At 42.8% G+C, this 25274-nt stretch overlaps 1 protein-coding gene across 5 annotated transcripts in view; it reads left to right on the top strand.

The window, feature by feature from the left end:
* The window catches only part of SLC10A7 (solute carrier family 10 member 7), a 258489-nt gene that overhangs the window by 224025 nt on the left and 9190 nt on the right, over positions 1-25274 (top strand). For 4 of the 5 annotated variants that reach the window (XM_044224917.1, XM_044224920.1, XM_044224916.1 and 1 more), the window contains one exon: positions 4150-4223. In XM_044224917.1, coding sequence (XP_044080852.1) covers positions 4150-4223 — 74 coding nt within the window. Of the gene's footprint in view, positions 1-4149; positions 4224-6005; positions 6051-25274 lie in introns of those variants that run through there. The other variant, XM_044224921.1, reaches the window with a different exon arrangement.

The raw sequence follows: 25274 nt of genomic DNA on the forward strand, positions 1-25274 counted from the left end.
CGGATACTCCCTCCCCACCTACATCCCCTGTGTCAGTAGCCCCGTAGGGCAGGGTTCCAACTCAGACTGGGCTGGAAGCTTCCCCGCACAGGCCTAGCTTCAGCCACCTTGCCTGAAATGGGACAAGGGAGCAGGTCTTGCAGATACCCTCCCCAGACGTACTGTAAGTGCCGCGCTAATCCGTGACCGCCCACGCCGGATTAAATCAGAGCCTTCTCCCCCAGAGAGATTTTGACACACTGGAAATGCGCTACGAGCACGGTAGCAAGCTGAGCAAGTTCACTAAAGGAGAAGTGTATTGCTGTACTCTCTTGGAACGAAGCAACTGCATAATCCAGAGGCAGCAACAGTGGGTTATAAACAAGGGCCTTTGTAGCGTCACCAACACCGCAAGCGCAGGTGGGCCTTCATTCCTAGAGAAGGGGTTTAGTCACTGTGAACTGACTCTGTTTCCTACTCCCCGATCTGCCTCTTGCAAGTTTTCCCGATTTCTTGGGTCCCCGGCTTGAGCCTTGCCTCAAACTCTGGATGAGCAAAGTGCCTCATGCCATACAAAGCAAGTAAAATCTTGGGGCACCTGGGTGGCTCAGTGGGTTAAGCCTCTGCCTTCGGCTCAGGTCATAGTCTCAGGGTCCTGGGATCAAGCCCTGCATCGGGCTCTCTGTTCAGCAGGGAGCCTGCTTCCCCCTCTCTCTCTCTGCCTGTCTCTCTGTCTACTTGTGATCTCTGTCAGATAAATAAATAAAATCTTTATAAAAGGGGCTCCTGGGTGGCTCAATGGGTTAAAGCCTCTGCCTTCGGCTCGGGTTCTGGGATGGAGCCCCACATTGGGCTCTCTGCTCAGCAGGGAGCCTGCCTCCCTTCCTCTCTTTGCCTGCCTCTCTGCCTACTTGTGACCTCTGTCTGTCAAATAAATAAAGTCTTAAAAAAAAAAAACTTAAAAAAAAAAAACAAAGCAAGTAAAATCTCTGACGTAAATTGCCTCTCCTTTCCCATTCTCTACCTGGAACTTTTACATATTTTTCACTTACCCTGTCTTCTTCTGGAAGGAAATAAGCCCTCTCAGGCTAATTCCACAGCCTGTGCCTCTGGGACCTCTCTAAGGACCTGGTTTCATCAGTTGTTTCTACCCACTGGGTCTTCACTCTCTCTGCATGGTCATGTTCAGATTCCCATGACCTTTTTCTTCTCTGTACCAGATTTCTTGAAAAAACAGTACCCTCTAATACAAATTCTGTTCGCTCCTTGGCCTCCTGCCCAGACCCCGTTGGGCCACCTCTTTCCTTCCCTATTTCCATTAACACCCTAGTGCTCCTCTTAAGCCTATGTGCTGGAAGCTTCTCATTTCTCTTTAATTCTTTCTCCTCTCTCAAAGTAACAGTAACAATAAGAAGATCAGCTAGCTTGAGTTAAACACTTGCAGTGTGCCAGCTTCTTAACAAACACTGGCGTTTATCCTCACAATGACCCCTAAGAGGCCAGCAGTATTATCCCCATTTTCTGTATAAGTGAAAGAATGGTCTGGATTGAAATTCAGGTGGGTCTTCCCCCATAGCCTGTGCTCTTAAGCTGCTGGGAAGGAATATTTCACAGAGCGACGTCAACAGTTGACAAGTTCTTATAATTCTGTCTTCATGTCTGTTACCAGCATTGCTGCCCCTCTGTGATTCCTCAGGCCCTTACAGCTTTCCACTTCCCGCGTGGCCTCATCTTCGCCAGTCTTCCTTGCACCGCACTGGGTGGTTTTTCCTCCCAGCATCTGTAGCCCGTCTTGTCAAGTCCACACTCCTGGTCACAAGCCAGTGTCCCTGCACTCAAGTCAGCCTGGAGTCTCTTCTTTGCCAACTGCCCCCTTTGCCCCCAGATTTCAGTCTCACTGTCCCCTTACCTGAAATACACACCCACCCATGTCTAAACCTGTCCTTTAAAGCCCAGGTTGATGGTTATTTCTTTCAAGAAGGTTCTCTGTGTGCTCCATCATTATCCCCCATTCTCTGCCAAGCTTGAGGTAATCCTTTTCTTTGGTGCCATAACCCTCCCACCCACTCTTTTTTCCTCTTTCTCAATCATATATATATGTATATATGCCTACATGATGAACAAAAGGATCAAGGAACATGTCAGCTGTGTAGTTCAGTGTTTAAGAGGAGGAGTGACAGCACAATATAAATATGATAATAAAGTGTGGGAACAGTAAGCCAATCTTATTATACTCAAGTAACACATATCCATGAGAATTCTCAATTTTGGTAAGACACCAAAAACTGGGAAGTTGTTATCCAAAAAGACCAGATCAGACTAGTTAGGAAGCATGAGCACACATGACTTTTCAGAGGAAAGAACACCAAAGGACAATTTTCATAGTCTCTTAACACAGGGGACGAGGAGGAGGAGGAGGAAGAAGCCCTTCTCCCCTCCAGTGAGTATATATAACAAAGAAAACAGGATGCGTGGATCTGCTTAGGGAAGATTTTTCTTCTAATGAAAGTTATATGTGAGGATAAGGTTACTAAGGAAAGTGGTGGGATCACTTTCTTTAGAGATCCTTAAAAATTGGATTGCTTGATGGAGGACATGGGGAGTTAGAGAGGAGAAGGGAGTTGGGGGAAATTGGAAGGGGAGGTGAACCATGAGAGACTATGGACTCTGAAAAACAATCTGAGGGGTTTGAATTGATGGGTGGGTGGGAGGTTGGGGTACCAGGTGGTGGGTATTATAGAGGGCACGGATTGCATGGAGCACTGGGTGTGGTGAAAAATAATGAATACTGTTATGCCGAAAATAAATTTAAAAAAAAAATTGGATTGCTTGTTGTAGCCATAATTGTATACATAGAGTCAAGTTCTAGAGCATTTTCCATTTGCTAACTCAGGGCAAGGAATGAACAGACTTACTGTACCTTCAAATTGTGATTCTGCAGGAAGGAATAGTTTCTAACATATCAAGTAAACGAACAACAACATTTCTAACCCTTTTGGCTTCTGGTTCTCTAAATCTTTTTGTTCTAAAATAGAAAATCTGAATATGAAATTCACCAGTACTGACCCCCATAACATTTACTGGATTTTGGCTAAGTGAGATTTTTTTTTTAATGCTTAATATATTACATAACAGTAGTAGAACATAGCAGTTAAGAGCATAGGCACAGAAGCTACACTTGATTTAAATCCTGGCTCTGTCGTTCTCTGGCTCTGGGGCCCTGGATAAGTGACACAAATTCTCTGTGCCTCAGTTTTCTCATCTGTACATAGGGGTATTGTATCACCGACCTTATGGGTTAGTCGTCTTCAAATGTTACAGACCTTAGAGGAGTATCTGATACACAGTAACTGCTCAAGGAATGAAAACTTATAATTTTTACTGAAACACATGATGCTAAATCTTTGTTCATACCAGGTATTCCTGCAAAGGGTGTGTTTGCTGCCAGAGAGGTATGCTGCTTCTCTATACTGCTTCTTGAGGGAGGCAATTACAGAGATACATTAACTCTTTCTGGCTGCTGGAATTAATATCAAGTGATAGCCTAGTAACTTTGCTAACACAGGTCCTCACTGCGTGATTTTGCAAAGCCCTACATCACAGCCTGATTATGTGATCTCCAGAGAACTCCACCACACATTTATTAGAGCAACTTTATTTTTAACAACCAATATCTAGATACAGTGCTGCTGTCCTTCCATAGGTGAATGGTTAAACAAATTACAGTACATGCGTATCATGGAATGCTATTTAGCAATAAAAGGAATAAACTATTGGTACACACAGCAACTTGGATGAATGTTCAGGGAATAACGTCGAGGGGAAAAAGCTGGCCCCAAAAGGTTACATATCCTTCCACACACAGAACGTTTTGAAATGAATTTTTTTGAATGGCTTGGTGGTTGCCAGAGGTTAAAAATGGGGGATGAGAAGGGGGGAGAAGTGGTGTCCATCACACATTTTTAAGACTTTTTCTTCGTGGATAAATGACTCAGGAATGATTCTCTAAAAAGAAATTCAGACACCGCTCTACATTTGGGCATAGAATTACTTCTGTCACCAGGATTGATCAAAATGATGTTAACATGAAGGTAGGTACTACATTTGATTTAGGATGTGTTAAGTAGGCTTTTTATACAAGTATTTGTAAAACACTCTTTTTGCCCCTAGGAATAATTCGGGTTTCACACCAGCAGACACTGTGGCAATCATTTTCTGTTCTACGCACAAATCCCTCACACTGGGTAAGTGATACACAGAGTTAAAAACCAACTGCATATTATCCTCAGACAGTTACATCTTATGATTTTGAAATTTAAGCAGCTCTTCGAATTAAATGGAGTGGAGTATCAATCACTCCGTTAGATAAAGAACAAAAGGTTCTTTATCTGTGAGGTGAGGATGGGTCATTCCTTTTAAATACCATTATTTGATTGAACCAATTTTTGAAGGCCTAAATTTAATAATGTAGGATTTAGCTTAATTTGTAATTATGTTTGTGGTTCTCTTAAAAGAGTTTCATTGTAGTATGTGAACATTAAAAGCTGGGGGGAAGCAGTGGCAGGGACGTGGAAGGGTGAGGAACTTCTGAAAAGGAATGGGCAAAAACTGGGTTTTGAAAGGATAGTTGCCCCTGGAAAAAGTTAACTTATTTTTTGGAAGCTTGGAGCAGGGTAGAGAAACTGTTACTCTAATGTGATATTGACATTAAAGTTCATTTCAGAATGTTATTTCAATAAGAAACACAATATGGCTGTCATTAATTCAATCTGATTAGCACCTAAACTGAAATATCTGTGTATTTAACAGACAAAAGTAGATCAAGAAGAAAACTGCTGTTTTCTACTAAGCTTTATCCTGTACAGTGGCATTATCCTGACAACCTGTCCAGGCACCTGAATCCATGTTTTTAGTCATTAAAAGTCATTAAGAAATCAGGAACCTTCTGGAAATATTTATCATTCACAAACTCCTTGGGGTAGTAGACACATTGTGATAAAAACTCCCTTTAAAAATTTCTTTACATTTTGGCATGAGACATAAGAGAATGAAAAATCACGACATTGTTCTATCTGTTCATGTTAAAGAAGTTCAGTCTGTAAGCTAGAAAACGTTTCATGATGTTTTTACTAACCCTAAGCATATTTGTTTATAGAATCTATTGTCAGTCCTTTCAAATTTGGACAATGATTTCAAAATTGGACAAACTCTTTAAGGAGCACTTGCTATCTAGGCCTCCATCTTATTTGAATAAATGATAAACGGCTGACCCTTGAATAATGCGGGGGTGGGGAGGCCTTGGGGCACCATCCTCCCCCCCCGCATAGTCAAAAATCCATGTATAACTTTTGACTCCCCAAAAACTTAACTACCAATAGCCTACTGTTGATGAGAAACCTCACTTGTAATAGTCAACTAACACATATTTTGTATGTTACACGTATATACCTTGTTCTTATAATAAAGTCAGTTAGAGAAAAGAAAATGTTATAAAGAAAATCATAAGGAAGAGAAAACACATTTACAGTCCTATACAGGGTTGATCAAAAAAAGATCCACATATAAGCGGACTCATATAGTTCAAACCCATGTTGTTCAAGGGTTAACTGTACTGAATATCCATACCTTGCAGTATTTCCATTAAGCTTTCTTCCTAGTATCATCAAACTGAAGTTGAGAGAGCTTTGGAATCCACATTCCAATCCTGACTTTGTGACTCTGGACAAATCACTTCACCTCCCCTGAACCTTAGCTTTCTCATCTGTAAAATGGGGCAGCATAATCCTCACTTTATGAAGTTTATTAAGATTAAAAACAAAATGTGTTAAGTACCTAGCACAATACTTACACATAATAGGTAGTCAGCACACGGCAGAACGTGTGCAATCTTTGCACTGTGTGTAGACTGCTACGGACTTAATTCTGTAACCCACCCAGCTGTTGGTATCAGTTATTATTAACTCTATTACTTACAACTGTGTTACCATGTCCGCTGACCGCTTGTCCTCTGGATTTTCATGTAATAGGTGTGGTTTAATTTTTGACTTCAAAGAAACCATCTTGCACTTCCCCCCGCCCCATGCTGTTACTGTGCTGCGATGGCTCATGCTCCAGGTCTCCTAAAATGTAAGGTGCTCTTACAAAGGTAGGGAGTCCAGAGGCAAGAGCTGCCTGATGCCTCCGATGTCCAGAGCCAGGGATCCAATAAGCCCATGTCCTCAGTGGAGATGCTGAGCACGGCGGCACCAAATACGCTCCCGCATTGCTACGTGGGCTTTAAGCCCCACACACTCCGAAGGGTCTGCTTTCCGAAAACACAAATGGATGTTTTGTCTCTCTGCGATCTTCTGTGCCGGAGCTGGCCATGGGGAGCAGAGAACTCAACCCAAGAAGCATACTGCAGCAGCATCAGTGTTCTTTCCTTTTCTTTAAGTAAAACACCTACCATCAGATCCTTTACTTGTTTTTTTCATTTTTTGTAATCTCAAAGTGATGTTCTTCTGTTCTTGATGCTTTCTGAAACCTGATTTTCGGGTGCGCTGAATACCCATCAGAAGTAGCTGTTTTGCTAAAAAGGGCTGAGTTAACTTGACTTTTGTCTGCTTATGTACTTTATTTCTGCAGCATTCTCCCCTGAAGTAGGTCCTTAGATCCTCCAATAAGATACTAGCGTGGTAGCTAAGTAACCATACAGTCTAAATCCTTTGTTACTTCCATAACATGATAGCCTTGAGCACTCTTAGAATTGCAAGACCGAAATACTTGTCCACACTCTTCCACTGAGATATCCCCAGGCTTCGGCTTCCTTAGCTCTTAGTTTCGAGAATTTTACTTCCAACCTGACTAGTCTATCATGCCTTGATCATACCTGCCTTCCTTCCTGCAGGCTCCCAGGTAGCATTTATAAGTATGACCTCTTTGCTGCTTATCTCAGTGAGATGCCATGGATAGTCCTTCTTCCAGCAGCGCCCTTACTTCCTGTAGCAAGGGGAGTTTGGCTCAACGTTGCTAGAATGGACTTGGTAAGCCCTATAATTTCACTGCATCCATTTTCACAAAATGCATTGCGTGCTTCCCTCTCCTAGTGACCTGACCTCACTGGTATAGAGGATGTGCCATGATAGTCGCCTGAGCTACAGGCCAGTAATTACCCTAAGGGAGCTCTTGTCTGCATGGAAATGAAAGAACATCAGATTCCAGAAAGCAGGGAACGTATTTCAGATCATATCACTCAGAGTTATACTATCTCTCACCTCTCACACAATGATGAAATACAATGGATTATAATATATCTAATTGGCATTTAGAAAAAGCATCTATCCCTTCTTGAGATCACTATCAAAATATTTCTTTTAATGATTTGGTACGCACACAATAAACACATATAACACCTCCGATAGAATACATTAAGTAAGCCTTATGAAATGCCATTCAGTCTTATATACAGTATTTGTATTTAAGAATCAATCATTGTAGGCCAAGTGGTACCCAGGTAACTAATGAACCAAAGATGAAAACTCTCGCTTGAGAAGCTTTCTGAATATTCTCTTATACACACACTTCAGTTTATTTTATTGTTCTTGCTTTTGCCCTGTCTCCATCTCTCCAGTATACGTGCATCTACACAGATGCTAAATTTGATTCATTGCTTTTATTAGTGCATTTGCCATTGATTGATTAGTTCTTCGTATTAGTACTTTTTCTATTGATTGATTGCAGATGAAGTGACTATTTGACCTTTAATTATGAGGCTTCCTATTGAAAATGACATTGAGCTATGGCTTCACATAATCCATCTGGAAAGCCTGACATGATGCCATTCCCTGGAGTTCGTTCAGGAAGAAAGAGGAGGCCTGAAGGAAGCACAGAGCTATCACTGTGCTTCATCTAAAACAATACTACAAGGCTTGTTTGCTGCTCTCCTCGAGCTTCGGCTCAGGGTTGGAGGTAATTTTGTATTTTGTCAAGACAGCATCACTTGCTGTGGATTGCCGTAAAAGCCATGAACTCTCCCAAAGTCTTCTCTAGTTTGATGCCGATATTTGCATAGTGATAGTCTGTGTCATCATAATGACAAGATTTTGTACGTAGCAGAGATGGAAGAACAGCTTGCACCCTGGTTAACAATGGCTCAGTGCACGGTCAGTCAAGAGATCTCATCAAGAAAGAAATTCGATCCCAGGCACTCTATGGAATTAGTATTTTACTTTTATTTTATTTACCTTTTTCTCTTGAGTATTCAAATCACTTTGCTTATCTGGAGTTCCAGGATGTGTACAAAAGCATTCTCACAACACCATGAAAGAGAATGTTTCAGGGTGTGTGAGGTCCTTAAGTGTATGTTTATGTTCATTTGTCATGTTTTTAAATAGCAAAATGAAGGCACACACTCTCATGGCATATCAGCTGACTATTGGCAGTTGATCTTGAGATTCTCAGTCGTGTCTTCTTTCCAAAAACATTTCTGAGTTGGAAGAATGCCATGGAAATTTTAGAGTATCATGATTAATGCTTATTAAAAGTCCACTGTATGTCTTACCATTTGTAGACACCACACACAAAGATGAATCAAGGCAGGTATTCCCTCACGTTATTTACCCTTCGTTATGAGGCCATGATTGTGGCTACATAGCTGAACTGTGACAAGAAACCGTGCACCAAGCAAAAGGAATATAACTTTTTGCTAAGGCGTGGGACTCTGCAAAGAGTGGATTCTAGTCTGGATTCAAATTTCAATTCTCTCACCGAAAGCTGAAACAAATCACGTAACTGCTGTGGGCCTCAGTTTCCTCATCTGTGAAATGAGAAGATGGATAAGATGACACATGACATTCCTCCCAGGCTTAAGTCTGTGCTCTGTGAATGATATTTCTGTTCTTTAAGATAACAATTTCCTGGGGCGCCTGGATGGCTCAGTGGATTAGGCCTCTGCCTTTGGCTCAGGTCATGATCTCAGGGTTCTGGGATCGACTCACGCATCAGGCTCTCTGCTTGGCAGGGAGCCTGCTTCCTCCTCTCTCTCTGCCTGCCTCTCTGCCTATTTGTGATCTCTCTCTCTCTCTCTGTCAAATAAATAAATAAAATCTTAAAAAAAAAAAAAAAAGAAGATAACAGTTTCCCTGCAGGGTGTGAAAGAGAAAAAAGTTCATAAATAGTTATGTAAATAATGTTACAGTATTACACGAAAGGAAATACGGCTCTTGCCTCTCCCAAAAAAGTTTTAAAAATACTTCATATTCTGAAGAGTTTCACCAGAGAAACAGAATCTGCAAAGGATCTTATTTGCAGTTTTACTTGGAAGCTGTTTGAGAATGAGACAGGACTACCTGTCCCTAACTTGGGCTGGAAAGATCATTTAATAACACACATGTTATTTTCTCAAGAGGAAATGGGATTGAAATAGGAAAGTTTGCATTTCTGTAGTTCTTTTCCCTTAAAGCTTATCTGTGACTCTATTTGGCATAAAGAGACTGTTGTCTCAATAAAACTGTCCCACAAATGGGAAGCACTTTTTAAAGCATTGAGCTCATTAAATCACCAACCCCAAAACCTTGAATATCAGCGGGTCAGTAATTGTCTTATTTTGCCTACAAAGAAATAAAAGCCTGGAAACATTTTACAGACATCCCAGATCCTATAACTAATAAAGACTGGAGTCCCTGCCTCCTAACTTCCAGAATTGTATTGGATAATAATATATGAAAGCACTTTGAAGACCAGAAAGTACTACCCTGATTCCAAATATTGTAAATGTGCAATCTCAGTGTGCATTTGAAATATGTTGTTAATTGTTTAAAAAAGAAAATCACTTTTGATGACATTGCTACTTATAAAACAGTTTAAAAATACTTAATATCTATAATTGTTCCCATAAGCACAAGTTTATGCCCAGGCATAAAATGGCACTCATTCCTTCTACTTTATCTTTAGTAACAAAAAGCTATATTCTGCCCTTCCCCAATATTTATCTGTTTTGTTTTTTAAATTCCACATATGGTATTGGTCTTTCTCTGACTCAGTTACTTCGCTTAGCATAGTACCCTGTAGTTCCATCCACGTCATTGCAAATGGCAAGATTTCATTCTTTTTGATGACTGAGTAATATTCCTGTGTGTGTGTGTGTGTGTGTGTGTGTACATGTACCACATCTTCCTTATCCATTCATCTGTCAGTGGACATCTGGACTTTTTCCACGGTTTGGCTATTGTGGACGTTGCTGCTGTAAACATCAGGTTACATGTGCTCCTTTGAATCACTATGTTTGTAGCCTTTGGATGAATACCTAGTAGTGCCGTTGCTGGGTCGTAGGACAGTTCTGTTTTTAACTTTTTCAGGAAACTCCACACTCTCTTCTAGGTGGTTGCTTCAGTTTGCATTACTACCAACAGTGTAAAACAGAGAGAGAAGCAAACCATAAGAGACTCTTAACTCTAGGGAGAAAACTGAGGGTTGCCAGAGGGAAGGTGGCAGGGAGATGGGGTAGCAGGTGATGGGCATTAAGGAGGGCACTTAATGTAATGAGGACTGGGTGTTCTATGCAACTGATGAATCAGTAAATTCTACCCCTGAAACTAATAATAGACTATATGTAAACTAAATTTAATTTAAATAAAAACTTAAAAACAAATAAAAAATAAAGATTTCAAGACATAATAGCCAAAAAAAGTTATATTCTATTTTCTATTTAAAGTGAGTCTTGATGAGTCAGCCCTTACCTTTCATGAGGCATCACTGTCTGCACTCTTTTTTAGCAAACTGAGAGCCATAGTGCTGTATGACAATGAACTGTTAAAATAGAAACTGAAATCCAGAGTAGAGACAAAAAATAGAAGTTTGTGTGTGGGCCAGAGCCCTAAATATATTTCTGTCCTGCAGTTTGCCACTGGAATTGCAGTTGTGTAAGGAAAGGCAGTTTGGGACCTCTGCCGTTTGACAGATTCTTAAAGATGCCACTGAAATTATAGACAAAATGGATTTTACTACTATGCTGAAAAAAAAGTGCAGGAGTATCCAGTATTTTATACCATTTTCTGATCCATATAAAGAAAGAAAAAAACATAAGTTCTCTAACTGGTACACTTCTGTTCTTCAGAGGTTTGGGGACTATTTTGTTTAAAATTTTTGCTTCTGAATTTGGTCCCTGAAAATCATTACTAGCATATCTAGACTTATGTAATAAAAAAGTTGGAAGTTCCCAGGTTCCAGGCAGCAAGTCTAAAATTAAGGATGATAAAACCTCTTTGGGTTTTGGTTTTGTTACCCTGACCCTCAAGTACCATAAATCTTAGAGATACACCAGGAGATATTCATCCGGAAGATCAGTGCCCAAAACTCCCATCCTCCTCCTTCACATTTCCTGTGCCATAGACTGTCAAACGTTTTTAACTGCAACCGTCAGAAACACATTTTACAGTGTGATCCTGTATGCGCTGCTTTACAAAATAACATCCACTCTTACTGTATGTGTTGTGTTCCGTATTCTATCCAAGTGGTGGATAAAACCCATGAAGTTGATTTGCAGCTCATTAATGGGTCATAATCCAAGGTCTGAGAAGTACTACCTTATACCTGCTTGGTGAGATTTTATCCTCTTCCTCAGATAGTTACCATATAGGCTTTAGCTTCTACTGTCTTTTTTTAAATAGAACGTTAGCTCAAATTCCTGATACCAGGAATCAGAGCTAAATTAAAACTCAGAAAAATTCCTGATTCAAGGTAATATTTAGATTTTATTAATACTTTTAGATTTTAGATTTTATTAATACCGCTTATATTACAGAGTTTCTATACTTTTTAAATTTATTTTTCAATTGTGTCTCTATTCATCATGTTTTCAATAGTAGTAGGAATAATGCTAATAGCTAACCATAATTGGGTAGTTAATAGGCAAACACCGTGCTTGAAGCCATTTACTTGAAAATACTTTTGTGTTCACAGTGTGGCATCATGTATGTATGTAGTAGTTAAAGTTCAGAACCAGGGATGGCCAGTGGCTCTAATGGAAAATACTCACCCGAGTGTTCAGCTACTATTTTATCAGACAGGGAATACTCCAGAGGCAGCTCCAACAAATGCTTGTGTTATCTGTATCTCTGTCAACCAGAGATTTTGCTGATCAGCCTAATGAATTCTGAAATAGGTTGTTATTGATGAAATTGCCGACTTGTTACTTTGTGTGTAATAAATGGACTCTCGCTGATCAGTAGACTGCCTGAAAACTGTAGAGACACTTCCTACTTGCTACAGAGAATCTAGCAAACCCAGTGACTTGAATCTGAGATCCCCGGGGCTGTGCTGGAGGCTCTTCCCTACCTGGTTTTGGGCCCTGCTGCCCGGAGGAGTCCCTGTAGTTGCCTGAGGCTGACTGTAAGGGTCACCGAATCCTGCTTGGAATGTTGCTGTGTGTGCTTTGAGAGACCACATGCAAGGGGCCAATGAGAGCACTTGAAAGGTCAGAGCTAGGCCTTTGAGTTGACTGGATAAGTTGTGTAAACTATTTTTGCACGTGACTAATATATGTTCAGTTACAAATACCGGTATGCGGTATGCGTGGCAGCTTGCTTTTTCATTCAGAATCGATGGCCGGCTTGTGTGGGTGTGGCTCACCTTCACCTACCTTAAAATTCTTTCTTTGGCCACTACACCTTATCTGCTGGAAAGACTGAAACTTATGCCTGACACCCCCCACCCCGGGGTGTAGGTCACCTCCCAACAGTCCTTTACACACACCAGCTCACATCACTCCTGCAATCAGCTCAGATAAGGAAAGTGCGGTTTCTAAGTGATAAGCAACTTCCCCAAGTCACGTGACCCAGGGGGCAGGGCCAGAACTTCCACCAGGCTAGCTTTTAACCCCGTGCAGAGCTGTAATGGGGGTTCTTCAGGACGTCTTGTGCTCTAGTGTCAGTCCTGTGGCTCACTAGCTATGAAAATTTAGGCTAGATGCTCTCTGGGGCCCTTCTCATTCTAACATTCAGTAATTCTCTGATTTTAAAAAGGTATTCAGCTTTAGAATCTTGACCCTTCAGATGGGTACCTTAAGATCAACATTTCCCCAAAGGTGACCCTCTAAATTATGGCAGATCACTTCCTCTAAGGAAAAAAAAAAAAAAAAGATTACCGGACGTCATCTGATTGAGAATTTTTTTTTAAAACTTTATTTATTTATTTGGCCGAGATCACAAGTAAGCAGAGAGGCAGGCAGAGAGCAGGGGGAAGCAGGCTCTCTACTGACCAGAGAGCCCAATGCTCCCAGGACCCTGGGATCATGACCTGAGCTGAAGGCAGAGGCTTTAACCCACTGAGCCACCCGGGAGCCCCTGAATCAGAATTTTTAAGAATAAGACCCTGGAGTCTGATTTTTGAAACATACCAAAAAAACAGGATTATGCACCTGAAATTTTAGAGCCACAATAATACGTGCATCCAGAATCACCTCTGGTTTCCAGAGTAGCTGGCTCACCCTCCCAGGTCTTTCGGGAAGCTTTTGTCCCAGCACAGCATTCAGGCAAGTCTTGTGTAGGTGCTTTTTTATGATCGTGGAAACTAGTCTGCCTCAGCTTGGCTTGGTTGGTTTTGGGTGGTAGTGTTTTTGTTTCTTGTTTTTTCCTAACTTTAGTCTGGCCATGATGTGGATACTTTTTGTCTCATTATTACCCAAAAGGAGATACTGAGGACATAGATGCTCATGACGTACTGCAAAGTAGCATAAAAAGATAAACAATAAAATTTGAAAACAACTCAGTAGGCTTGGACTCCAATTTCTTGGAATCACTCACCTCCTCTTTCCATGGCTTCGATATGTGATTCTGTGGTTGTGTCTAGGAAGGATAAAAACTTGCTCCTGTTTTTCTAATCTATATCTATATTTGTGCCTGAACTTCAAAGGTCTTTTGAGTTCCCTTTGCATCAATGTGGTTAAACCACAGCATTTGGATGTGGAAGTATGCCAGTATTTCACAAGGCATAACCTGATCAAAGGAAAGCCATTCACTTAGTGCCTGCCTATCATCCCTAGAAGTCACTCCAGAAGCGAAGCTTTCTTTTTTAAGCTGAGAGTAAAGTTTAAGCATATTTAAAATAATTTCAGCATGCCTGGTATTTGAAAGTTATCCTTATATAAGGCCCTTCATGAAAGGAAATATATATGATTTTTTTCCAAAAAATATTACAGTGTAATTGATACTGTAGAAAGATTTTTTAAAAAGAAAGGAAAGAGGGGTAACTGGGTGACTCAGTGGATGAAGCCTCCACCTCTTGATTTCAGTTCAGGTCAGGATCTCAGAGTCCTGGGATGGAGCCCAGCATCAGGCTGCTGCTCAGTGGGGAGTCTGCTTGTCTCTCTCCCTCTGCCCCTCCCCCAATCATGTGCTCGCTCTTTCTATCTCTCTCAGAAATAAACCTTTTTAAAAAACAAAATAAGGGGCAACTGGGTGGCTCAGTGGGTTAAAGCCTCTGACTTCGGCTCAGGTCATGATCTTGGGGTCCTGGGATCGAGCCCCGCATTGGGCTCTCTGCTCGGCAGAGAGCCTGCTTCCCTTCCTCTCTCTCTCTCTGGCTGCCTCTCTGCCTGCTTGTGATTTCTGTTAAATAAATAAATTAAATTAAATTTTTAAAAAAAGTTAAAAAAGAAAGAAAGAAAATAAAAGAAACACAAGATAAAATCATTGCTTTCCAGAAGTCAGCACTCTGAAAGGGACAGCAACCCAAACAGACCCATAAGCAGAAGTTGGAGACAGGTGAAGGCCTGGGGAGTTCTGGCAGCACTCTAGCGACAAGGTGTCAGTTCCTGTGGCTGTCCTCAGCAGTCGCCATTCTCAGAAGTTTTAGGAATGCTTCACACCTCACCCTGGATGATTTCAGTCCTGTAAAGCACTAAATCTGAGCCCCACAATACTGTCTCATAATGCTATTTTTAACCAAAATCATAACCCAAATCACCAGCATCTATGCCAGGTGCTGTACCAGGTAATCAACAAACACTGCTTCACTAACACCTCCAACTGCCCTTTGAGACAATTATTTTAACCTCATTTTGAGCAGGTGTGGAAACTGGGAGTATTAGGGCTAGATCATCTGACCACATAGCTGGTAGTTGGCATGGTCAGAATTTAAACCCAGGTCTCTGACAGCAAAGGCCAAGTCCTTTCCATCATACCACCCAGGCTTCTAGAAATATCTGAGAAGGGTGTGTTAGCTGTGCCCACTCGTTCAGCCTCAGGGACGGGGCAGGATCAAGAGAAGGCAGTGTTTCCCCGTGCCAGCTTCCCTGCCCCTGAGCTGGGCTCGCAGTGGCATCTCGAACTATGTACGAAATCCTCATCCCGAGTGCTTCGAATGTCAATTCTTGGTGGGATTCAGCTAGTGCAAACTGGTATTTCCAGAGTTTCGTGTTTATTTCAAAATAAAAACCATCCCACCATAGTTAGAAGTGGCTCTACAGAGATCAGTTTTACACATTAGTCATCAGTAAAGCACCCAAAGTCACATACAGCCCTTGCTGCTGAAAGGGAAGCGCAACAAGAAGCGAAGGGCACACAGTGTGATGTTTGCGGGGTGGTCCTTTCTGATGAAGCCTCTGCCGCATCGCAGAGAGCTGACAAGGGCCCGTCTCCCAGTGCTTCCCGCCAGCTCCGCACTCGCTGTCAGTTGCAGAGGGGTTTGGTCTTTATTATTATTATTAATATTTAGAAAGTTTGCCCGTAGCAGTACTAAAATGTGCATCACAGAACAACAGTTGTTTACTGTGTTTGAAGTGAAGACTTTCACCCAGGAGATCTCATTCACTTGAAGTTCGTATCTCTCCATCTCCACTCGCAAACAGAGACCCGTGAATAACGATTGTCATTTCAGAGCTGCCTCTCTCCAATTATTTATTTGGTCCCGTCTCTCCCCAGAAGTTCCCTTAATTGAACCAGACACTATAAACCCGTTCGCATGTATTTGATGACAGCCGGCTCCATGACTCTTTACAGCGAAGAATAAACGAGCCCACAGCTAAGCAAAGGGGACGTCCACTGCCTCCCTGTCCCCCTCTACAGCCCCATCCACACAACTGCAGGCAGAAATTAAAGTTAGCTGCCCACTTTTTAAAGCCACGGGCTACTGGGTAGGTTTTTGACAAGATACCGTGGGGGCAAGAGGAGATGTAAAATTGGACACAACTCAGATACCTGGGTCCCCAGAGGCCACTCACCTCTCCTGAAGCCGAGTGCGGTCATGATAGTGTAGCCGTGACACTTCCCAGAGCTGCCTTGGCTGCATGTCTGCTCTGTGTACTACTGCTCTCTGTATTACGACTGGTCTCCTCTAGCACTAGGACTCTCCTATTGCTAGAGCAAATTTTCTAAATATTAATAAAAAAAAAAAAAACCTTTTTGCACTGACAGTGAGTGCAAAACCGAACAGGATGCACTGGTGCTGATGAAAAAAATGCTTTTAAAACACAATCTCCCTGATCCATTCATTCACTCACCAAGTGTTTATTTAGTGCCGACTGTATGCCAGACCCTGTTCCAGGCGCCATGGGGCTACAGCAGTGAACAAAGTACAGAAAAGTTCTTGCCCTTATCTAACTTCCTTTCCAGCAGGATCAAATAGATGAACAGTTAAACATACAACAATTTGGTGATGGTAAGTGTGATATGGGAAGAGAGACTTGTTATACAGGAAGGAGAATAGGAGGGCCAGCATGGAGGTGGGAAAGTTTTAGGCTTAAAGGGGCCGTTGGATCAAACACCGGAAGGACCCAGTGAGCAAGCCGAGTGGGTATTTAGGGCAAGGAGATTCCAAGTGGAGGGGGCAGTGAGGGTGAAGGAGCTGAGGCAACACTGTGCTTGGTCAGTTGGAGGACGAGGAAGGGGCAGGTGTTCAGACAGGAGAATGAGGGATGAGGGAGGGAGAACCGGCAGAGAAGTGGTACCAGATAATGGGAGTGGGGCGAGTGAGATCACCTAAGGCCTTGTTGGCAGGTGCGAGGACTTAACCTTTTACTTAGAATGAGAGGGGAAGCCATTGAAAGGTTGAGTAGACTCTTGATAAGATCCAAGTCCACTCTGAAAGGACCCCTGTGGCTGCTGTGTTGAAAATAAAAGCCTGGGGCTGGATGGGTGGAAAGGTACAGCAGTGAAAAACAGGAAGGCCAGTTATAAAGCTTTAATCCAGACAGTTTAAGGTCAAAGGTAATGGTGGCGGAAGTGGTGTTGGATTCTGGGCATATTCGGATCACAGAGCTTAGAGGGCTTCCTGATAAACTAGATATGCTCATAAGAGGAAGGGGAAGGCGTGCCTGGGTGGCTCAGTTGGCTGAGGGTCTGCCTTCAGCTCAGTTGCTGATCCCAGGGTCCTGAGAGTCCCACATGCACTCTGCTCAGCAGGGAGCCTGCTTCTCCTTCTCCCTCTGCCTCTCTCTCTGTCAAAGAAATAAAGCCTTACAGAGAGAGAGAGAAAGGGGGATTATCCAAGGTGTTTGGACAGAGAGGCTGGAGGGATGAGACTGCCATTTCCTGGATTAGGGAAGATGGTAAAGGAACAGATTTTGGTGGTGGAAGAGACGGGTGTAGGGGCAGGTCAAGAGTCCCATTTTGAACATGTTAAGTTTGAGATGTCTTCTCAACATCCAGTGGAGAGCTAGCCCTGTGCGTCTGGAGTGTTCATTGTATAAGGGTTATTTTAAGCTCACGGACGGGATGAGGTCACTAAGGAGTATGGAGACAGAGGAGAAGGACTCTCTGAGGACCGAGCCCTGAGGCACTGTAGAGGTTAGAGAGGAGATGAAATTATTTTGATAATAAAATGATATGAAATTCTAAATCAGCCAGACACCCTGACATCCAAACTTGCAGTCCTGTATTTTCTCCTGCCTCCCAAGGCTGAGGTGAACATTAAATTAGAAAAGTAGATGCGAAGACACATCAAAACCTTAAAAGGAGCAGGCTCTCGTGTTCGTGGGGGTACCTACTACCTGCCAGGCACTGTATTAGGCACATAGGCTGACTCCTTATCTCAGGTAAGCTTCACGACAGCCCTGCCCAGTAGCTGTTATGGATCCCACTGCCCCTGGCAGAAAACTCTGCTTCCGTGATCAGATAACCTACCCCAGTTCACACAGTGAGTAAACAGCAGAGCGCTCTCAAGGGCCTTTGTCTGCCTCCAGAATCCTCCAAAGTCCTCTTGCTCCCCCTTCTTACCAGACCTGGCTTCTCAGCCGGGCTTACTTTAGAATCACCAGGAAGCCGTCCGTAACCGTGATGCCCTGACCCCTCCCCACCGCTATTAACTCAGATTCCCTCAGGCTAGAGACTTTCTAAAAGCCACCCAGTACCCAGGTGACCACTGTGTTAGACTGCTCTCTGTGTTGATGTGCATTTATGCACTATTGTGTTCCAGAAAGACTGCAACTTAGGATTTTACCCACTCATTTGTTAATAAAAGTGGCCATTTGTTTGTACTGACTTGTGAAAAACCATGGCTCTCTTAGATACATGAAGTACTCACAGGTTAGGGAAAACAGAGGAGATGAGAAAAGCATCGTTATTTCCAGAAATGGCTTCCAGGGCTTTCTTAATTTCTTCCTCTGCCTAAAAGCCTCCTAAATGAGGCCCTAACTCCCCAAATTTTGTATCACTCAGAATAAATAAAAGGCAGGAGGGGGTTAGTAGGACATCACGTAGTCAAGTTCAACCATAGAAACCTGGGTCAATGTTTTTAAAACAGATGGATGTAGAGGGGTCTTGGTGGCTCGGTCAGTTGGAAGTCCGTCCGACTTGTGATTTCAGCTCAAGTTATGATTTCATGGGTCATGAGGTTGAGCCCCGTGTTAGGATCTGTGCTTAGCAGGGAGTGTGCTTGAGATTCTCTCTCCCCCCGCAACCCCTTCCCTCTGCAAGCTCTCTCTCTCCCTCTCGCCTGCTCTCTCTCAGATAAACCTTTAAAAAATAAAACAGATGGATTTAAGGATAAATAGTGCTGATTTCTAATTCCCCAAATCAAAATTGCCTCATTCTTTTATGTCAGGAGGCATCTCTTCTGAGGTTGGTTTTCATTATAAACATGGTACCATCGAGAAGAAAATGACTGCCAGAGGGTGACTGATGGCCGTGTTGACAAAACAAAAAACATGTATTAAGAAAATACTGTGCATTTGTGTCCGGGCTTAATCACATTTGCCACTTACCTAAGACTTGGAAGCCTTCCAGAAGTCCCACTATTCACCAGTAAGAGGGTCATCAGAGCGAAATTTTAGGGAGCATTGAGTTTAGAGGGTGGGAACTATACCAGAATCAGTGAAAGCACGTGTTCTGTCCATCAGCTTCTCTTTGCTTCAGACTTGAAAGATTGGAGTGTTTTACTTCATTTATATGAAGACATACCTAAAAAATTCCATAAAATTAAAAAAGGCTTTCCAGAGCCAGGGTTCAGTGAGTTCTGTTCAGAGCCAGGGGCCAGGTCTGTATTGGGGATCATGTTCTATGTATTCTGATGACCTTGTGTTATTTTTGCCGTACGAAAGCCTCAGTCTATTTTGGATATTTTCACATCCTGTGAGAATGAATAGCAGCCAGATTTTCTCTTAAAAAGACAAAAGATTCTTCCTTCACAGCCTAGAAAAGGGAAAAAAAAAAAAAGCAATCTCAAACTACTTCCTACCCACCGTGTCTCCATAAATATAGTGACCCCTCCAGGAAGGCACAGCCAGCATTTGAATGAAGGCTCCATGGCTCAGGTCTTTAATTCATTCTGGAATTCCCTGCGTGCTAATTACTCCTACAACACTGTCAGACAGGTGAAGGTGTACCTAATCTTCTGAGGCAGAAACCTTCAATTGGTGGAGTTAAATGTTTCATTGTCAGCATCTGGTGAGCCAGCTCAGGCCATTCATTAAACGTCTTTTCCAATCAGAATGTACCTGTTTCAAAACAGAAATAACACCAGCTGCTCATTTTGGTCTTTTCTTGCATCTTTATTTACATACAACTTTACAGAAAGTGATGGGCTTACAGCCCAGGTAACTGAAGACGAAAACACCATCTTTTCTTTTCCTGATGGGCCAAAAACCGTCGATCATAAAACTTTTATCTGAAGCAAGTAAAAGGCTGGCCAGCCAAGCACCTGTGTTGAAAGGAGTACCTCCTTTTTCCTTCCAGACTTCTTTTGCGTAAATATTATTTTTCTTAGTTTTCTCCTTCTGTTTTCAGTGTTTATACCATCAAGCATCTCTTTTTTCTGGTGTCCCACAGCACTGCGACGAATTAGCGTTTCAGGGGTTGCAGGCACAGGGTCAGGTTGAAAAACCAAGGGTGCTGGAGCCATTCTTTTTTTTTTTTTTTTTAAAGATTTTATTTATTTATTTGACAGAGAGAGATTACAAGCAGGCAGAGAGGCAGGTAGAGAGAGAAGGAGGAAGCAGGCTCCCTGCCGAGCAGAGAGCCCGATGTGGGACTCGACCCCAGGACCCTGAGATCATGACCCGAGCCGAAGGCAGCGGCTTAACCCACTGAGCCACCCAGGTGCCCCAGGGTGCTGGAGCCATTCTATATGCAACCACAGCCCCCTCCAGTCACAGGCTGCACCCAGCCTTGGGGAAGTTGGTCCTGACTGCTGCCTCGGGTTCCTCATCTGAGAAATGGAGAGAAGAATGGAAGCTTCATGCACACCATAGACCTGGGGAGTGAACAAATTGATGTTTGCACTCTCTCCGAACGCTCCCTGACCCAGAGCAAGCCCCGTGTAACTACCTTCTACGGTCTGTCTTCTGCCTCACCAACACACAAGTGAAGGTCAGAAACATCCGTGAACTCCGGATGTGGCTTCTAAGTTCAGTACAAGATATGACTGCTGAAAGACTAAAACATGACCGCTGCTCTTTCATAAAGCTTTGTAACTCCTGGAAAGGTGGTTCTTTTCTCTTAATTATGGCCTTACATGTGTCATTTGTGACCTTGTATACTTCATTGCCCTGCTTTTCTGGAGCTAATTCTCCTTTTCGGATTTAAAAAAAAAAAAAAATGGAGGGTGGTTCTGGTTTTGAATGACAAAGGATAAACCGCTCCAAGTTGTACATCAGAAAAGAAATCTGACATTTAAAGCCTTCCCAACTGTAGAGGGGAAGTTGGTTAGCAAGCAGCCCGAGCTCCTGAGAGGAAAACAGGATGTTTGAGGCCGGTTCTGTGAAGCACGTTTGCTGACATCTCCTCTGGATTTTCAAGTGCCCCTTTCTTGCCCAAAGATAAACGTAGGACTTTTTTCAGGCTTCGGAGGTTAGAAGTTAAAATTCCATGTGTGCCTGTCTGTTAAACTGGGGCAGGATGATCGTGATCCTGTTTTTCTGCCAAAGGTCTAGCCAAGGGGGTTGTCAGAGGTCCCGGAACTGCTGCTGTTGCCTTCGTAATCAGCCATTGGGAAACGCTCAACCTCTGTGTGGGTTCCATGAACCCCCACACTGGGACAGCGGGGAAACGGCTGGACAGCTCATATTTGCGTATGTTACTTAGCTGTACCTCATTTTAGATGACTCTTGGTACAAAAAGGACAAAAATGTTTCCTTATGTATCTCATTACAGTAGCAATAGAGTTTCATAGCAAAGATAATATGGCAGGAGATTCTGGTTAAAGATGGAATGACCCCAAAAGAACAAGGAAGCAAGTAAAATGTAAATCATTGGCAAGGGTAAAGCAGCATAATCCGCATATTAAAATACCATGGAGAATTTGAGCCAAAGACCGGTCGTTTAGATGGGAGTGAATGACGATTTGTGACATCCTTTCTCCCTTCCTGAGGGAATCTGCAGGAAGCTGACTTGCCAGCCTTTGGAACATACCAGAGTGGGTTTGGGGCGAATCCTGGAATAGCCAGGATTATAAGCAGAATGCAGTTTGGGGGGGCTGTGCAGACTAAATACCTCCTGCTCCAAAAGACCATACCTTAGGGGTGCTCTTAACTGATCCAACAGGCCTCAGATGGGCAGCAAGCCAAGCCATACCCATTGACCTAGAAGTAGGGGGCCTTTGTTTTTACTCCTAGTAAAAGACAAAAATCAGAGTAACCCAGATGTTCACTGAATCCATTTGCCTAACCACTGTGGTCCTAGCGGCAGTGCTGCATTCCCCTCACCGCCATGTGCCATGATTTTGTTATTGGGTGGAATTTGCCCTTTGCCTAGATTTAGCATGGTACTATCTTCTCTCCACGTTAAATGAGTAAGAGCATTCACCCCTGGAAGGTGGTGAGAGGGGGGTGGTTACCCATTAATTCACTGTACTTAGAAGAGTATCTGACACATAATGCACAAAGACCTACTACTTACCAAATTTTGAACATTATTTCACTTAGCATTTATTTTTTTTTAAACCTACAAAGTAAGTACTTTTTATTGATGTGAAAACTGAGGTTTAAGAACTTGCCCAACCAAGGTCATGCAGGTGGTAAGTGGTAGACATGGTACTCTAACCCAGGGCTCTCTGACCCCTGTGTCAGGCTTCTTACCCCCAGCCCCTTCCCAACCCTGTGTCAGGCTTCTTAACAGCTACACTGACCTGCGTCACGTAGGCTACGGGGTATAATAGATTATAAATCACTGCATGAAAGTGACAGCTATATTACTGAAAATTAGCCTGCTTTAAGGAGTATCCTAACTGAAAACCTTTTCTAACCAAATTCTGAAACTGTTGTTGTACTTTATCATGGCATCACTTTGTGCTCTAGAAATGGTATGTAATTGCTCTTTTGTTTAGTAATTGACATAAATTAGTGCCAGTGAGTTTGACTTTCTGCGACTATTTGTCTCTAAAGAGAAGGACTGTGTGTGTGTGTGTGTGGGTGGGTGTGTGTCTGCACGTGTGCACATGAAGGAGACACAGAGATTGGCACTTCGTGATCCTGGAGAAGAGTGTCTCTGTTCTTCAAACAGTGACTGCCTTCCTAGACTATGTTATGATTGGGGAGACCATCTATCCCAATGACTTTTAAAGGCAAGCACTGTCTTTTCCGAGAGATTGACTGAGGAAGAGATAGAATCCAAATAACAATGTGTGGGACATTTAGATAGTAAACTTATGGATGTTTCTAACTAAGAACAGACTAAACAAAAGTGGGAAATCACCATGACAACTGAGGAGAGAAGCAACTGGATTCCAGATTTGCCAGCAGCTCTCTCCAGAACTCGGTGAAAAGTCTGAGAAAGCCTTTAAATGGAAAATAAGTCATGTGAATTCAGGCGAATGAACTCCTGAAAGACAGGAAATGATCCAGGTGATTGGAATATACGCAATCTTAGCTAAGTGAGCATGGATGTGTAAGATTAGTCTTCAAGGGATACAGAGAGTGTTTTTCAACGTACTTCCTCTCCTACTCCACACTTCAGCACTCCTTTCAGATTTCGTGTTCCTCGGTCAGTCCAGTTTCTTTCCTTCCTGCCACAGCAAATTTTATGCTAAGAAATACAATCCCGTCCCCAAGGGGTGTGTGGAGGCGTTCTCTCTGCAGTCCAGCAAAGCAACTAGTGTTCGTTCTAGTTAAATCGGAACTTTTAAATAGGAAACCTTACTTTAGTACCTATTCCTAAATAACCATTTATCAAGTAGCAGTCCTGGGCTTAAATACTGCAGATTAAAGGAAAAATGTAATACTTCGCCTATGTTCGGGGGAAAACAGAACCTACCCTGAAGAAAATAACGGCAGCATGAGCAAATGCCACATTATCTGATGCCAGGAAGAAGAGCGACTTCTTTCCTCAAAAGAGGAAGAAATCCGTAGAGAGGCCACCCTCGGGGTGGAGGAAACAGAAAGCGGAGCCTGAATGAACCCACAGGATTTAGGCACATAAGGAGAAAGGGCAAGATCCAGCAGAGGCTCAGCTTTTACAAAGACAAGAAAGTGCTAGACCTGAGCCAGTAACAGCAATTGGCAAGGGAAAGTTGGGCTTAATGGAGTTGGCACGCTCAGCGATTAGAAGTAAATAGACTGAGTTCCAATTCTGCCTCTACTGAAATGCGTGATGTATGATATGAGGCAAGTCACTTAACTACCCGAACCCTGGTTCCTCAGGCTTAAATGGGAAAATCGCCCCTACTTCACAGGCTGTTATGAGGATTAAATGAGATACTGTAGGCAAAGCACTTGGCATGCTGTAGGTCCTTACAAAATGGCGGCGGTAGGAACCGTTCTTCACCGAAGTTGAATAGGGAGAGAATGTGATGAATGGGCACTGGAAAGTCATCGTAATTCTTGAGCAGGCTGTTGGCTTTAATTAATGTGGGTTGGGGGAAGATTAATCTGGCTGGGGTTTTGGAGGATTGATGAAGGGAAGAGTCTGAAGACGGGGTGATGTCAGGAGGCCGTAAGAGTAATCTTGGCTCGATTATCTGAGGCACTGAATTAGGCAGGTGGCAGTGAAAACTGAGGAGGAGGGAGAGTGGCAGATGGAGGAAAGAATCTACAGAATTCAGTGGCTTGACCGAGGAGTAAGAAGACAAATGGAATTAGTCAAAGATAATCCCCAAACTCTGAGTTGTAGAAACCGGGGAAGCCAGTGACAGAAAGGGTTACACAAGCTGTGCTGACACGCATCCCTCTGACGGAGGAAGACTGAGGTGTCAGGGCAGGAGCCACCAGAAGGTGAGCCCCAGGAGTAAGGGACCTTGGCGGTGCTACCGATCTAATAGCCCCAGCAATGAGGACAGTGCCTCACATCGAGCAGAGGCCCAAAAGCTATTTTTTAATGAATGGATGGATGACGGAGGGATGGTGAGAACATGCGGCGCCCACCAGTAAGTGAACTGAACAGGGATGCGAAGTAGCTAGTTTTTATATTGTGAACAACAGAGCAGCTTCAGTCTTCAGCATGGGTTAAATGAAAGTCCATATTTAATCCAGAAAGAAAAATGTTTCTCAAGAAAACATGAAAAACTGCCCATCCAATAGGAAGTATAAACTCATGCAACTTGAACATTGATACAAGGAGAATTTTCTAATTCAGAGAACATAAAATAAACATATTTAAAATAGGGAGAAAAAAAAAAACTTGTTCTTATATGTATTGTTTTATCCTTTCCATCCTGGGTATAGGATAAAAGAAACCCCTTACTTGCTTGTTAGAAGAAGAAAGCTCTCACTTGAAGTTCCTACTTGGCAGATGTCAGTTGAAAGCTCTGCTTACGGAATATGCTGGGGTGTCAAACTCTGTTGGATAATTTTAGACGAATGTGTCATGTGTGACATGGAAATATGGCGTGCTGTACATTACTGATTTCCCAAGTGTTTGGAGCAGGTAGTAATGTGCTGGGAAAGTGCTCTTTAT

Source organism: Neovison vison, chromosome 11 (assembly GCF_020171115.1).
Source record: "Neovison vison isolate M4711 chromosome 11, ASM_NN_V1, whole genome shotgun sequence".
Taxonomy (NCBI): Eukaryota; Metazoa; Chordata; class Mammalia; order Carnivora; family Mustelidae; genus Neogale; species Neogale vison.